This window comes from Protopterus annectens, chromosome 1.part1 (genome assembly GCF_019279795.1).
Source record: "Protopterus annectens isolate FY-2018-M chromosome 1.part1, PAN1.0, whole genome shotgun sequence".
Lineage (NCBI taxonomy): Eukaryota > Metazoa > Chordata > Ceratodontiformes > Protopteridae > Protopterus > Protopterus annectens.
The window spans coordinates 1414232620-1414249912 of record NC_056726.1 but is presented as its reverse complement, the minus strand read 5'-3'; the positions used below and the strand labels follow the sequence as shown (position 1 = coordinate 1414249912).

Below are 17293 nucleotides of genomic sequence, written 5' to 3'. Positions count from 1 at the left end.
TTATGGTGTCAATTTCCAAGCCCAGACCCAACTTTCTACAGAAGGCACACACACACATGCACTCATACCTAGGGCTAATTTAAAGTGTCCTATCCACCTACAGCATGTCCTTCGGATGTGGGAGAAAACTGGAGCACCTGGAGGAAACCCATGCGACCAAAGTGAGGACATGCAGACTCCACACAAAAGGCACCCCAGTCGAGGTTCAAACCGGAGCACCTCTTGCTCTGAGGTGGCAACGCTAATTGCTGCACCACCATGGCTGCCTTTTAAGCTCTATTTTTACTATCTGTTCATATTAAAATATAACAGCCTTACACTGATGGACTTTCCTCCACTTGAGGATATCAAATATTTAACGCAGCTGACTACTATAGAATGTTATGTATAGATAAATGCTAAGATATATATATATATATATATATATATATATATATATATATATATATATATATGTATATGCAGATATCTAATTCATGTATAATTTTATAGAACTTTATTAGGTAAATAAGTAAGCATTTAGCTGTTCTGTCTGTAACTTTCTATCTGAACAAACTACAAACTACAAATTGCAAAAATGTCCTATTTAAACAATGCACCACAAATTCAACTATCATGCCAAATGTTCCAGAATAATTCAGCCTTCCAGTTATGTGCTCATACTGAATGGTACATTTGATATGTTCTCATTCCTTTTTTATTTTTGGAAGTATAATCATGATTGTTCAAATACTTTGCACAGGGACATACTGCTGTTTTTCTGCTGGTTAAATACCTTTGCATTTTTGCATTCTAGCCTTTTACATTCTCTGTAGTTAGATATTTTCTCATTAGATGTGAGTGAACATTTTAAAATGAGAACTTGTTCCTAAAAGATACTGTAAGAGTGTTTCCAGTTAACTAATTCAGATTTGCTAATTTGTTTTTCTTTTCCTTTTCTGGTGCTGTATAAAGAAAATAGGGGTTAATATTTATCACTTTTCAATGATTCTCACAGTCAGTTCAGAGAGAGTAGATTCCTTGTTGATATGTATTCAAGAGCACAGAAGATTTGTTTATTCATAAAATGGAATATTTCACAGTATACTCAATAGCCAACCTTTGTTGCTAGTAGCCTAACATTTGTTTTAATCACTTGCTACAACAAAACATATTACTTAAGTAAAAAGCATTATTTATACTGCATATGTTTTGCATGGCCACTTATGATTATGGAAATAAAAGTATTGCAACTAATTTACTTCTTGACCCAATGACCTCTGCCATTGGCATATGTTTAATAGTTTGTTTCGAGTTCTGAAAGAAGATATGTCGTATACATATTTATATTATTTTGCAATTCCATGAGCTCTTGTATAGACTGGACTATTATACTGTGATCAATTTCATCATATAAATTATATTTTAAACCTTTCCTTAGAAAATGCTTAGGTATACATAATGAACCAGCTTGCTTAATCAGTTTTGTGTTTCCCAAGAAGAAATGATGGAGAGTTTGTAATTCCAAAGTATGTATCAAATGATCCAGTAGCTGTAAAACCCTTTCTTCCAGAAACTTCTCTTGCCATTGACCTTCGGGTGTCTTTTGCAACTGGTGGAGCCAAAGTGTTTTTAGATGATAAGAGCTCAGTGTTCTGCACCATAATGGGGGTGTTTCTAAATTCCTCTTTTCTTGTTTCAAATACTTCAGAATCTGAAGGGTCCTTTTATGACAAGCATTCTTAGGTAAGGTCAGATCCTTCTGTTCCAAAAATGCTTTTTCTTGAACTGAAAAGGACAGTGTCCACAAAAGATCTTGACAGTGACCTGCTTCAAATTGTCCTCCATATATTTTTGCTAGAAGGTAAATGCTATCATCTTTCAATGCAGGGACCAAATCGACCAAAATTTCTGGTGCTCCTCTTCTCTCAATTTTCAAAGTAGGCCCCTGCTGTAAAAACGTAAGGTTTATATCTTCTTCTTCATCATTAAGTATGTCCGTTGCCATGTCAGCTAAGGAACGGAATCTTTCATGGACAGCCTTGGCTGAAAGATAGTTTCCATTACACATTCTGCCCAGAAAGCCACATTGCCTTCCATGCCATGCTGTTATCAGCAAATTAGTAAACCAGTTTTCTGAGACAAGAATCTTCCCGTATGCATTCGGTATATCATCTTCATCAATTACACATTTGGATACATATTGAAAAGGGAGAGAAAATAAAACAATAAAGTCAAATTGTATTTGGGGTTTGATCTTCAGATTTTCAAAGGCACTACCAATCCCAATAATATTACCAGATATATGAGGGTCTCCTCTAACAGACAGATATTGCATCTTCTTTAACAATTTTTTCACAATGACTTCCGCAAAGCTTTTGTGTTCCAGTAGTTCAGAAGTGGAGAAGTCAATCTTGTCACCTATCTGATGATAAATTGATTTTTTTCCTTTTCTTTCTACAAAATAACGAATCAACACAATAACCATGGACATATACAATACTAGTAGTGCCTGTAAAATGTCTGCAAAGAATGAATCACTGTTTTCCATCAGTGGTAGTACGGAAAATAATGAAAATGAGAAATATATCCAGAAAAGAACGAGAAAATTATTTTACCAAATCTGTTAAGTAGAAGGGGATCTTTGGACTATGTTAATGCCCGTTAGAAATTAAACTATGCAAATTCAGTCCTGCTTCAGGAGACATTTCTAAGAGTTCAAATTTATTCTCAAATGTTCCCTTGTCTTGTCTTCAGGAATAGTACATTTCGAAGAAGGATTTCCTTAATAGCTCTGAAACCAGAAAAGAAAAACAATGTTCATGTAATGAGAACAATGAGCAGTAAGATTTGTTTTCTTATCCTTATTCATTTTCATTGATATAGAAAGATGTGTTATATATTTTAATTTACTGATATGTCATATTTGTTTTTCTATATTATATTTAATTATTACAAACCTAAGACTATGATTTAACCCTGAAATAGATTTTCCAGGTAAATCCCAAGAAAGGGATCAATGCTGCTCACACTGTATAGCAGAGAGTTATTAAGATGGTTAGAGGGAAGAAACAAGAACTGACTGAGGAGAAAACTCAGAGCAGAATGAGGGTGAAAGACTGGTTGTTTCCAGTTTTGCTATATTTTAGCTATAACATATACGTTATTTAGAACAGCAACAGCTTTTGAATATTTGCAGTTTAAATTGCTAGGCAAACAACATTAAATAATACACATTGCTGTGATTAAAGCAATACTTTTGTTCAGTCTGATTAACACTGTGCAGAAAATGCTAGTTTTGCTATAGAAACTGGACTTCCCTTTTCAGTTCTACTGAAAAATCTGACTTGTCCATAAATGCACACACACTCATTTTATAAACACACACACATATCTATATATCTGTATATCTATCTATATGTGTGTATGTGTGTGTGTGTGTGTGTGTGTGTGTATGTATATACACACACACACACACACACACACACACACACTCACGCATATTCACTCACACATACACACGTGTATACATGTGTGTATTTGTGAATATGTGTACATACACATGTATGTACTTTTATATGTATTTATATATGTGTACTACATTATGAGAAATACTCATCTGAGTAATGACACGCAGAGAGGAATTTAGTTGGAGAAACTTGCAGCATGAATTGTCTATTGGGAAAAATATCTATGTAGGCACTGCATTCAAATTGTTGCATTTATTTTATTTTTATTTATCTGTCAATCAGTCTGTCTATCTATCTATCTATCTATCTATCTATCTATCTATCTATCTATCTATCTCGCTATGCTTTGTTCTCTGGGCTAGTCTCACTAGGGGGAGCCTGAGGTGTTATTTACTCTAATAGGAAAGATTTGGCCAGGTCACTGGGGAACTTCCACCTACTGTTTTAGTTCCAAAGTACCTCCTATAACAGGCTGTAGGAAGGTTGCAGGATGAAGTGAGAGGAGAATGTTCCAACAGTTTTGTAGTAAATGCTGCAGAAAAAGATTTGGTTTCTGTTACAATTTTGAATGAAGATGACTTATTGTCAGATGATTTGGAAAAAGTGATTTATGAAAAAGAACCTAAAGAAAGCATTGCAATTATATACTGGATTCAAATGATGGCTGCATTGGAGAATGATAGTTTAGGCAATAAAGACCATGCTAAACAGGAACATATTCCAAATGGAGAGATGATAAGTAGTCCGAATGGAGAGATGATAAAATCAGCAAGCAAAGGAAAGTTGTACTGCTGGAACTGAATTCATCCTCAAGTCTTGGTGAGTACCTTCACAAGGTGGACCCTGTTTTTACTAAATGTCATTAAGATGACAGTGATATTTAGACTGCATTTTAAATAGCATATATCATAGGCAGAAATATGTTAAAAATACAAAAAAAAAGACAGCTGGGTGCATAAGTCCCAGGATGAAAAAGTGCCCAATCCTTGTAGGTGCACTGGTGCCAGGACTGGAAACAATGACAATATAGAATCCTCAAGAAATAAAAACCTTCCTACAATGGGGTTAGGCCACGCTCAGGTGGAGGATGGGTCCCCTGTTGTAAAAGGAAGTAGTAGTCCATACAAATCACAAAAACCGATAGGCTAAAAAAGACATAAAGATGGCAGAGTGCACTATTGAGGGTAAGAAAAAAATTATGTAATGTTACTACTATATAAGAAGCCCTGATTTTCCTGGTAGAAGATATTCAAAAAGATTAAGACAGAAATTAAGAGTAAAGAAAAATACTTGCACAAGAGAAATTGTTAAAAACTTCAAATGCAAATTTGCGTTCATTAATACAATAGCTCTATGAGAAACATTATATAGACCAAGGGTCTATATCACAAGATCGAATGTTTAGGTGATTGAACACCGAAACATTGAACTTGTAATATCGAACCTAAAAACATAGAATGGCGCAGGGAAACACATTGGTTGGCCACGGAAATAAAAAAAAATAACTTTGCACCCAAACTAAGTGGGGGGCTTTGCCAAACTAAATATACCAACTCCGAGATTGCTCTACAGTAGACAAAATGGCAAAATCTAGCAAAAGACCAAGGGAAATGTTTCCCTGCATTAAATCGGCCATTCGCTGTTTTTTGCTTTCGATATTACAAGTTCGATGTTTAGGTGTTCGATCACCTAAACATTCAATATTGTAATATAGACTCATAGACCAAGAAACTTTAGGTTATTTGGAAAATGAATTGACTGAGGAAGTGCAAACATATAAGGAACAAAACCTAGAGATTTTTGAAAGGTATAACAAAGAAACATGGACATGGGAAAGAAAGAGAGATCTGATATGGTGCAATATGTATGCAAAAAAGAAAGCCAAACTAATAAGTACAAAAAAGTAACTCCAAAGTTACTTGAAGATAAATACAGGCAAAGACACCCAGATATGGAAAATTTCACAATATAAAACATAAGATTACAAAGGGGGATTGTTGAACGGAAGATTAGTAAAGTAGAAGTTAAATAAAAAGAAGCTGGAGTTATGGAATACCTGTAAAATGAAGGGATCAGTACTGAAAATCCAACTCTGGTAAAGTCATAGCATGATGGAACAATGAGTCCCCAAAGTAAGGGGAAACAGGTAGAGCAGGATGTGTCTGAAGAAGAAATATGGGCATGGGACAGAAAAAGAGATTTAATATAGTGTAATATTTATGCAAAGGAAAAATCAAATCAATACAAAAAAGTAGCACAAAAGATGTTTGAAGAGAAATACAGGCAAATACATCTGGATATAGAAATTTCACAATGCACAAAATTCCAAAACAAAGGGGGGAAATAGAAAAGAGGATCAGTAGTGGAGAAATGATAGAAATTAAAGAAATAGAAACTGAAGATATGGATTAATTGCAAAGTGAAGGACTTAGAATTGAAAACCCAACTCTGTTAACTTCACAACATGATGGAATGATTCCCCAAATTATGGAGAAACAGGTGGAAAAGGAAGCATCTGATTAGTTGTTACATAATGATGCTCTACATCCTTCAGTAGAAAACCAGTGTAAAAGTTTAGCTGGAGTTGAACAGCAAGGGAAGGAGCAAGAAACAGTGGCAACTCTGACACAGTCAGTGTTGTGGAATTATAGCCCACTTAGCATCGTCTTCTTAATTTCTCAGTATCTTTTGGGTTTCCAATACCAAGACGAGAATGGATCCCATTCCTAAGTCAAAGTACCATTAAAGTTCATGAAATTAGTATTGTTTCAATCCTTGATGTCAGCCAAAAGTGCTCTTTGCAGCACCCGCAATGTGCCCAGTAATGACTCTTTCTACAATTTGTACGGGGTTACATGGATTGGTAACATATCTAAATATACGTAGAAAAAAGTCCACAGCCCACCAGGCTTAAAAACAAATGATTTAATAAGGATGTTAGCACTTTCAGGTAAAACCCTTCTTCAGACATAAAATACAAAAACTTTACACAATATTTAAACTTAAATAAACCAATCCGCATGGTGTACCAATAAAACAATCATAACTACTGAAGGTAAGGTCTATGCCTACAAATATTGTGTAAAGTTTTTGTATTTTATGTCTGAAGAAGGGTTTTACCTGAAAGCGCTAACATCCTTATTAAGTCATTTGTTTTTAATCCTGGTGGCCTGTGGACTTCTCTATGTACTTTGTAATATTTGGGACCACAGACCTTAGGTACTCACCACTTTGGCTTATTTTTTTTTTACATATCTAAATATGACTGTAGATTCCTTTTTTATAAGACCTGTTGCTCTAACTACTATTGGAACTGTCTGGGTATCTTTCTTCCACATTGCTCTCATTTCTGCCTGCAGATCCTGATATTTTTTGACTTGGTGCCTCTCTGTATGCAAGATACTGTAGTCACTGGGTGTGGCAATTTCAATGATCAATGCTACTTTTGTCTTCTTTTCATGGACCACTATATCCGGTTTTCTAGCATCTATCTTTTGAACTGTTGGTAATGTGTGATCCCATGTAATATAAACTTCATCATTTTCTATTAATCTTTGTGGCTCATGTTTATAGTGTTTTTTAGCCACCTCTATACCATAATGTCTGCACACTTCCCAGTGCAATAGTCTTGCCAAATTATTATGCCTTTCAGTATACAGTCCTTCTGCCATTAGTATGTCACAACAAGCAATGATGTGTGTGACTGTTTCCAATTCAGTTTTACAAAACCTACATTTGTTTGTTTCTCCCACATGTTCAATGGACTTTATAAACCAGCGTGTATGTAGCCCACTGTCTTGGGCCACCAATATTAACCTTTCATCTTTTGGTTTGCATTCACCTCTCCTTAACCATTCCTGGGTTTGTTCCTGATCAACATAAGGTTCTTCCAGAAGTTTTCTATACTTTCAACTATATTTATGCATTTTCCACATTTCTTGCCTTCTCATCTGGCCCTTCACCTTATATTCTTTCTTTTGTTTTTTGGCACATTCAGTTGCTGCCTGACTTTTATCTACTTCTGGTTTGATTTTCATTCCTGCTTGATACCGATATGCTTCTGCTAGATTAAGCTGAGAAGTCATCTTAGATTTACTGTCCTCATGTTTCCAAACTTTCACTATATTTGGGTCTTGTGAGGTCAGCAGATATGTGTGGAGTCACACAACTGCAGATCTATATATGTAATCAGTTTCAAGGAGGCCCATCCCTCCTTCAGAAAGGGTAATATATAATCTTGGTATACACTGATTTTTATAAATCATTTGCTGAGCATGAAGCATCTAATCTATCCGATACATTTTGGGGCCAGTCAATCACTCGAAAACTGTAAGTTGGGACAGGAAGAGCAAATTGGTTTATAGCCTGGATTTTGTTCCTAGATGTCAACACTGTTTTCAGGATTAAATTCTTCTAAAGTATTCCTTACTAAATTGTATTCACATTTGTTCATGTTTTATTGTTGATCCTTCATCAGTTCCCAAATATTTATACACTCCCTTTTTCTCAAGTTCTTTTATATCACATTATTGGAGTTGTCCCAAATTGATGTTTTCCTGGTGCTGAAGTTTTCCTGCTTTAAAGGTTGCTTTTGCATATTTATCAAGACCTAATGACATTCTCATATCATCTGTAAAAGTTTTGACAACCTGCAGTTGTGCTTTCAGTTTCTCATCTGATGAACTATCCAGTTTAAAATCATCGACAAAGAGAAGATGAGAAGTCTTTATACTTTGTTTTTTTTTGTCTAGGAGACAACCTATAGCCATGGCCTAAAGATGTTAAGTAAACAGCTTAATGGGTTAAGGGCAAGGCAGAATAGCAGTGGTGACAGAGAGTCAACCTGGAATATCCCCCTTTAAATTTTTATCCCTGGGATAATAATTTGTCTTTTATCATGGCTTAATTGCAAAGTGATTTGCCACTGTTTCATAGTCACTGTAATGTAGTCGATCACTGTAGGGTGTATTTTATACATTTTTAAGCACTCTTTTGTCCATCAATGTGGGAAACTATCAAATGCTTTTTGTAGTCAATCCATGCCATACATAGATTCTTCCCCTTTTTACAGTTCTCCACTATGACTTAATAAACAACAAATGATCCTTTTTTCCATTTGACTTTCTTTTATTTCCCTTTAGTTTTACTGCCATAATTGAGTTTTCTTCTAAATTACTATAAATTCTGTCAGCATCAATTCCTGTGTATAGTTTATATGTCATTGGAAGGCAAGTTATTGGTCTATAATTTTTAGGGTAGCTTGCAGGTTCACTCTTAAGTAGGAGCTTTGTTTTTCCTGTTGTTAGCCAGGTTAGTGTCTGTTTGGGATGCACATTTAAATAGTTCTTACTCTTGGCTAAATCTTCATGCAAAGATGTTAATACTTTTAACCAAAAGTTAAGTATTGCATCTGGGCATGGGTTTTTCCAATTAGAGGGTTTTCTTAACTTTGTTTCAATCTCTCTGACCATTACTTCATCCCATTTCATATCCTGTACCTTTAAACTTCTTATTCTTTCTTTTACTTCTTCTGTCCATTTAGCATCTTTGTTATGTTCCACAGGATCTTCATAGATACTTCTCCAAAATGTATCTATTTATTCTTTTTTGGCAGTCTTTTAATTCATTTTACCTTGTTTCCCAGTTCTCTATAAAAACTTTTCGGCTCTTCAATAAATTGCTTATTTTGTACTTTTCCTTGATATTTATCTGCGTATCTTCTAAGTTTTTCCACCTGAGCTGAAATTTTTAGTTTGTTATTTGTAATAGTGCATGATAGATCCTGCTCTGTTCTAATACTGTGCATTGCTTTTATCACATCTATCTTTCTTAATATTTTTGCTGATCAAGTCCCTCTTCTATAGTCTTCTAACAGTGGCAATTCTTGTCTTAGTTGCTTTCTAGTTTTCTCTATTTGATACTTTCATGATGGTATTCAATTTCTCCCCTCCCTTTCCCTCACTACCCTGTGATCTTGTGGTAGAACTTTATCAGTTATTAATTTAGCTGCACAGTAATATATCCTATTTACTTCTGTTATAACGCATGGATCTCTATGAACAGTCCTAATTATTGTGTTCATTTGTTTTATCAGACTTCTGACTTTCTGGGTTTTATTGACCTTCTGCAGTCTATTTCTTTCATTGATCTTAATATATCTTTCTCTGTCTACTAAATCAAGTAACTCTTCTCTTAGCTCATTTTCTTCCAAACTGAGGGCACATCCCTTGTTTTCCATTTCCTGCAAGCATTATATAGAAAGTTGTATAGCATCTTCCTCTGGCACATTCTCTTCAATTTCATCCTGTGCCAACCATTGGTCTGTCATATGGGAATTCAGTGACCTATCACTCCTCAATATTGACTGCATCAGAGTTTTCACAGTTTCCTGTTCCTTCCCATGCTGTCTAGCTTCAAGTGAACATTTATACTGTTTTTCTGTGGAAGGCTCCAAAATATCTTCATATGGCACCTGACCAATTGCTATCTGCTCCATTGGTTTCCCCTTAATTTGGATATCCATTGCTGTATCCTGTTGTGGTGCTTTCTGAATTTAATTTTCTACGCTGAATCCTTCACTTCGCAGGTACTCCATAATCTCAATTTCTATTTTTTAACTTCCCTATTACTAATCTCTTTTTCTACTTTTCCTCTTTGTATTCTTATTTTTTTGTATTGTAATAGGCCAGTGAGTTCAGATATGAATGAGCAAATGATGATGCAGGATGTAGTTGAAGAGTATATGTCACAGGAAGATGTTCTGGAACTTTCTGTAGAATGTCTGCAGGAAACTGAGAACAAAGAATGTTCCCTCAGTTTAGAAGAAAATGATCTAAGGGAAGAGCTGCTTGGTTTAATAGAGATGGGTAGACTTATGAAGATCAATGAAAGAAATAGATTACATAATGTCAATAAGACTGACATATTAGAAGTCTGATAAAACAAATGAGCACAGTAAGCAAGACTATTAACAAAAATTAATATGATATAACAGATGTAATTAGGATGTATTACTATATAGCTAAATGAATATTAGATAAAGTCTTACCACAAAAACACAGGACAGTCAGGGAAGAAATAAATACAATCATGGAAGTATTGAAAAGAGAAAACTATAAAGCAATTAAGACAAGAGGTGTCACTGTTAGAGGAGTACAGAAGAAGGAACAGATCAACAGATCATTAGAACAGACCAAGATCTAATGTATGCTATTGCAAATAATAAGCTAAAGATATCAGCACAGGCAGAAAAATTTAAAAGGTATGCAGGTAAATATAAAGGAAACGTACAAAATAAGCAATTCATTGATGACTCAAAAATATTTTACAGAGACTTGGGAAAAAATGCAAAAGGAAAGGAAACATCACAAAAAAAAGAAGAAGAAGAAGAAATAGGCACATTTTGGAGAAATATCTATGAAGCTCCTTTGGAACATAAAGATGCTGAATGGATAGAAGTAAAAGAAATATTAAGGACTTCAAATGTACATGATATGAAATGGGATGAAGTAACAGCCAGAGAAACTGGAACAAAATTAAGAAAAGCACCTAAATGGAAAACCCCAGGCCCAGATGCAGGACCTAACTTCAGTAAAAAAAGTATTAACATGTTTTCACAAAGATTTATTCTGAACAAGAACTATATATATATATATATATATATATATATATATATATATATATATATATATCAGTGCTGCTTGTTGTTACATGTATATATATATATATATATATATATATATATATATATATATATATATATATATATAGGTTCACTACTAAATCTCGAATTTAAGGAGAGACTATCCAAACATATAAGTGACATCAGACTCAAAGATTATAAGAATCCTCTGGCCAAACATGTCAGGGACAATGAAGGACATAATTTCAAGTTCAGAGTGCTTAGAATTGTTCTAACCTTGGAAAGGGGAGGTGATAACAACAACAGACTGGAGCAGGAAGAAATGTATTGGATTGGAAAACTACAAGTTCATAGAAGACCGGGACTGAACACTACATTTCCCATGAAACCTGCGCTCAAGAGGCATGGTTTGAGAAGATGTGTGTGATGTGACATCACCCGTTATCTAGCACTCTATTGGTAGAGAGCAATTTTTAAACAGGCACTAACTGCACAGTAGACATGGATCTAATGAATGCAGTTGTCGTCTATGGTAACGAAGGTGAACTACACTTGCTGATATTCAAGTAGAGCTGATTATATACGCTGTGCTTGGGAAGACAATACATTTGAAACATTTTGGCTGCTCAACCAAGTGTCTTGCTGAGCTTTTTTGCATGTGGAGTACAATCGAAAGCAAGCACCTGTAGGTGTTGCAACAAACAAACAAACTTTTGTGTTGAGAAGTGGTAGTGGAACAAATCTGCCCTGGCCGTGGTCTCAGTGCTGCTTGTTGTTACATATATATATATATATATATATATATATATATATATATATATATATATATATATATATATATATATATATATATATATATATATATATATATAGGTTCACTACTAAATCTCGAATTATGGAATCTCAAGACTCTAAATACCGAAGACCAGAATCTCTAGATTCCGTAATATCGAAATTAAAAAAACAACATTTTTGAAAGCATATGCAGGGGGGCAAGCCCCCCTGCACCCCCCACACCCCCTGCAACTTAAATATACCAACTCCGAGATCACACCACAGTGGAATGAATGGCAAAATAGTGCCGTGCAGAGTGGAACGGAAATTTTGCCATTCACTCAACTGTAGTGCAATCTTGGAGTTGGTATATTTAAGTGCAGGGGGTGTGGTGGTGCAGAGGGGCTTGTCCCCCTGCAACCTGGTGGTCAAAGTTTAGTTTACTATCCATCTGTCTTCCTAGGTCTCTCACCACTGGGTCAACTTTTATCAATATTATAATTTACAGGAATATCTGATTTATCAAAAAGGGTATGATTATGCACTTTTTAGCATTTAGTTTCAAACCATGGTTTTGGTACCAGTCATTTGTCATTTTTAGGCTAGCTTGTAGGATGTCAACATCATTTGGGGACTCAGTGATTACTCCAGCTCACAGTCATCAGAGAACTTGGTGAGCCAGAGGCCCCCAACATTGGCCTTCACTTCAGAGAAGTATATACCAAACAGAAGGGGTCCTAACAATGAGCCTGTGGGACACCACTAGTAACAGCTTTCTTATCAGAAGTGGATTCACCTGTCCAAACAGTATATGTCCTGTCAGTGAGCCAGATGGCTATCCATTTGATGATGTAGGGGCTTATGCCTGACTCAATAAGTTTATCTATGATCCACAAGTGGGGATTGTGTTAAAAGCTTTGGCCAGGTGCAGATAAGCAGAATACCCTCATCTATCACCCTGGTGACTTTCTTGAAGAAGACCACCAGATTGACCAGGCAAGACCTCCCTTTGACAAACCCAAATTGGGTCTGGTCCAGTTTTTGAAATGTTTCTATGTCATTATTGATCAGGTCCATGATAAATCTCTCCATGGCCTTGTAGATAAGACTGGTCAAGCTTATGGGTCTGTAGTTTCCTGGGTCAGTTGATGGGCCCCCTTTGTGCAGAGGAACAAATGCTGCAGTCCTCCATTCTTCTGGGATAAAGCCCATCTCTAGGTTGTGGTTAAAGAGGTTTCCATTGTGGCCATGATAGATACTGTTTTAAGCTATTTAAGAAGCATTCTGGAATATTGTTGGGACCCATGCAGGCTGTATTTTTGGATTTAACGAGCACAGTAAAGATGTGTTCCTCATAATGACTGGTAAGGGAATGGTTGCTAGTATTTTTTTTTGGTGTGGTAAGAGGTGATGGGGGAGAAGTTTGAACTGAACTTGTCAGCCAGCAGATTTGCTATAGTTTCAGGCTGGGTGTACGTGTTCCTGTTCATGATTAACTTGGCACATTTTTGATTGTTTCTCCTGAGGTTACAAACATAATTAAAAAAAAGCCTTATGGTTATCTTTCACCTGGCGGGTCATATTTGTCTCATAGTTTACTTTGGCAGACTTGACCATCTCTCTGTTTAGACTGGTGAGTGTACCTTCTTGGCTTTGGAGAGGACTTTTTTCCTTTTGTTGAATAGTCAGTTTATGCTAGGGGTCCACCAGGGTGGTTTATTTTTGTCAGTAATCATAGATTTGACTCAGACAAGTACTGCTTCCTTTATGTAGCTATGAATTTGGTTGTACAGTGCTTTTATGTACAGCTCAGAGTAGGCCAGTTTGTCATCTGAGTTTGCAGGGGCTTGGAGGTTTAATAAGCTGTCACTTAGTTTGAGGTAATTGGCCTTCACAAAAGTCTTAATAGGTTTGGAATTTGATGGGGGTTGTAGGTTAGTTTTAATACTAAAGAAGATCATTTTGTGGTCACATCTCACCAGGGAGGAGTTAATGCATGGAAGGGAGCAGCATCCCCCCATGTTCTTGAGTACTAAATCTAGGATATTTGTACTCTAGTTGGGGAGTGGACTAGTTGCTTCAAGATGTTTGCACTGATGACGACCAAACTCCTCTGAGCAAGTAAATGATGGGTCATATAAGTCTCCCGGTTTATGGAAGGGTAGTTGAAGTCACCTATAAGTATGGTGTTAGGCTGAATGTTAAGAGATTCAAGTAGGTTTAGGTAGGAGGTGTGTTTTTCCATAGTCATGTTAGGGGATCTGTAGCTAGCAAGGATATGATAGGAGGTTGCAGCTTTGGTTAGGTGGGCATGGAGCAGCTCAAGTAAATCATGTTGTTGAACTAGCCTAGCAGGCTACTTGCCATTTATGAACACTGAGACAACTCCTCCCTTTGTTTTATCCTTAGATTAGGGGGAACAAAATGTTTGAAATGCATTGTAGCCTTTGATAGCCGGGGTACTTTCTATTGTTCTGAATCATGTTTCCATGACTGCACATGTCTGCATTCTCCAGGGTGAGAGGAGTACAGTCTTTTATTTAAAGTCCTAGCATTGAGCAGCAGTACCTTTAGGTAGTTGTCAGTAATTTTTGTTATGTTGGAGGGTTTAACAACTTGGCATGGCCTGAAAAAGGAACTATGCAGATAGATATAATTTTTGTCAGTATCTGGAAGCCAAGTGGTGACGAGTGTGAACCATCTCTGACAAAGCATCATGGTTTGTCAATCATGTCTCCCCTGGGTGACAGCCATTACATTCCCTTGTTGTGACACCAGAAGATAAGCCAATTGATGAAGTCAGTCATGTTTTGCTGGTAGTATGGCATCATCATTGATGAAGGTAGGAAGCTACTCAAGGCTAGGTTCATACCCGCCTGGGACACATTCAGAGATCTCCATCATTTCTCTCTTCACATAGTCCAGTGAGGTACATCTTAAGTCATTTCCACCCACATAGACTATGCCTGTGTCATACTGGTACTTGTGGTTTAAAGACCTAGGTGTATGCATGATTTGGTGGATACTGGCTCCAGATAGACAGCTTCACTGTGATCTTCTCTTTGATTAGCCTGGTAAGGGGGACATGAATATGTCTTACAATGGAATCCAAAATAACTAGAATGTTTGGTGGTGAAAAAATATTATGGAAAAGTGTGTCCACAAACAACTGATGGAACACCTCACCAAAAAAAAAAAATTCTAGCTAACACCAACATGGCTTCAGGCCAAATCAGTATACCACATCAGCCCTACTCCTTTTTTCATATATCAATAACTCAAAACAATAATAAACTATCATCTCTCTTTTCTTTAGACCTCTCCAAGGCTTGATATGGTGAAAACCATTCAACTCCTCCATACATTCCAAAAAAAAGCACTTCAACTCAAACCAATGCTGAAATGATGGTTCCATAATCCAATAGGCAACAGGCTGTTGTATGTGGCACAAATCAAATTATCTACATGCCTACCTGTTTGGTTTCTCCAAGGGATCTATTCTTCTCCCTCTTCTCTTCACCTTGTTTGTTCTCTATGACACATCACCCCATGCCCCACCCACAATCACCCCACATGATTCATGCTATCATCATACTGCCTCCAACCTGGCAGACCTCTTATTCATTTTACAAAGACTGTTTGACTAATACCATCCCGTGATTTTTTTTTTTTTTTAAATTCAGAAACTTTAACTGTTTGTTGTGTGTTATACTATATATATAAAAATGTCTGTTGTCTGCCTGTTATTCTTGTATGTTGTATAAAAAGAAAAATACATGAATGTCGTCTTGTGACTTTAAAAAGTCACTTGAGAAGCTGAGAAAAATATTATATGGTGCTCTAGACCTAGGTTTTGCAAAGATACTGGCTTGATGACGCAAATGCTAACACATCTGTTCTTGTATAAATGCTGATAAGTAAACTGTCTTCAAGGAAACGCCTTGTGGATTAGAAAAGCACATTTTTAAACTTTCTTAGAAAAGCATGTCCTGTTGTCCAGTGAAAGCAGATTACATTCTTGTCATGTCTGTAAGAAGTTCAGCTTTAGTATGGTTGCTGATCACATATTACTAAACTCTGTTTCTGCATTTTAATTAATTTCAACCTTAAATTCATAATATCTAACAGGTGGTGCTGCCTTTGAGTGTGCGCAGGGCCACTGAGAGATGCTTTTAGGAGATCTTGGAGGTTTGGGAAGTTTACAAGTGAGTACCTTCACATATGTGAGTCTCTGTGCTTCTTCCTTAGTGTTGATAGTTAGTGTTTTGGGTGTAACACTAACAACCTGGTTTGTATTTTTCATGTGTGTATGTGAGAGCATTGCCTTCAGTGATTCTATATATCACACACACTGTGTTTGTCTGTTCTAAAATTAAATGATTGTCAGTGAACATGAGACAGTTACTACACTGCCTCAGGATGTCCATATCCACCAAGCCAGCAACACAGATGACAGGGAAGAATCTATCCATTATACCAAATCCTTATTAGAAGGGAAGGAGTAGGGAAACGTGTTTAGTAGTGTACGATTAGATGACCTGCAACATTTCTGTCCTCTGCACAAACTGGCAGTTCTTCATGCAGCTGCAAACAGTGGGAGACTATAGAGACTGTTTCCTATAGAGGACTTTAAACTGATGTTCTGTATCAGAAATCCTTGGAAATAAGTTCACTAACATTAAGAAATGTTCACAAAATACAGAAATAAGGTGTGAAAACATAGGAGAACTTCAGCACAGAAAAAAATTTGTAAAACTTAGAAATATTTTGGCAAACTCAGGAGAACTTTGGCAAATTCAGAACAGCTTTTGCAGTATCAGAGAAGGTTAGGAAATGTCAGAATTTGATCAAAACAACCCAAGAGCAGTATATTAACAAACAGATGGTGTTTCTTTAACAACTGTAGGCTGAAAATAGTGATATATTAAAACAATAAATGCAGCACAGATGTGTTGAATAGCACTGAGCCAGTTATAGGAAGTTCAAAAAAATACTTATATCAGCTTTGTAAGTCCAGATGATTTTAGAAGCAATCCAAGCCTTGTTGTCACAGGTATCCAAGCCATGCCCCCTTATGACCACTTAAGGTTCCTAATTCCTACCTATTAACAAAAATGTCTTTATAATGGGAGATTTCAAGTAACCCTCTAAAAACTGAAATGCCTTTACCACCAAAGCTGAGCATGTTCATAGATTCTCAGACAATCAGTAAAATTTTTTTTGGAACAGTAAAGAAATCATCTAGAGGACATCCCTCTAATTTCTCCATCCCTGGTTATGTCTGACCATAAGCTTGCAACCTTCTTTGTAAAAATCTCTAAATATTCTACAGTAAATAATGTCTGACCATAAGCTTGTAACCTTCTTTGTAAAAATCCCTAAATCTTCTACAGTAAATAATTCTAAATTCATGGATTTCAAAAGGGCA

The 17293-nt window shown here is 36.1% G+C and overlaps 1 protein-coding gene across 1 annotated transcript in view; it reads right to left on the bottom strand.

Moving 5' to 3' along the window:
• Positions 1-643: 643 nt before the first annotated feature.
• The window catches only part of LOC122813751 (inositol 1,4,5-trisphosphate receptor-interacting protein-like), a 34230-nt gene continuing 17580 nt past the window's right edge, over positions 644-17293 (bottom strand). Inside the window, exon 2 of the mRNA XM_044086234.1 lies at positions 644-2773. Coding sequence (XP_043942169.1) covers positions 1277-2530 — 1254 coding nt within the window. The 5' untranslated portion in view covers positions 2531-2773 and the 3' untranslated portion in view covers positions 644-1276. The remainder of the gene's footprint in view (positions 2774-17293) is intronic.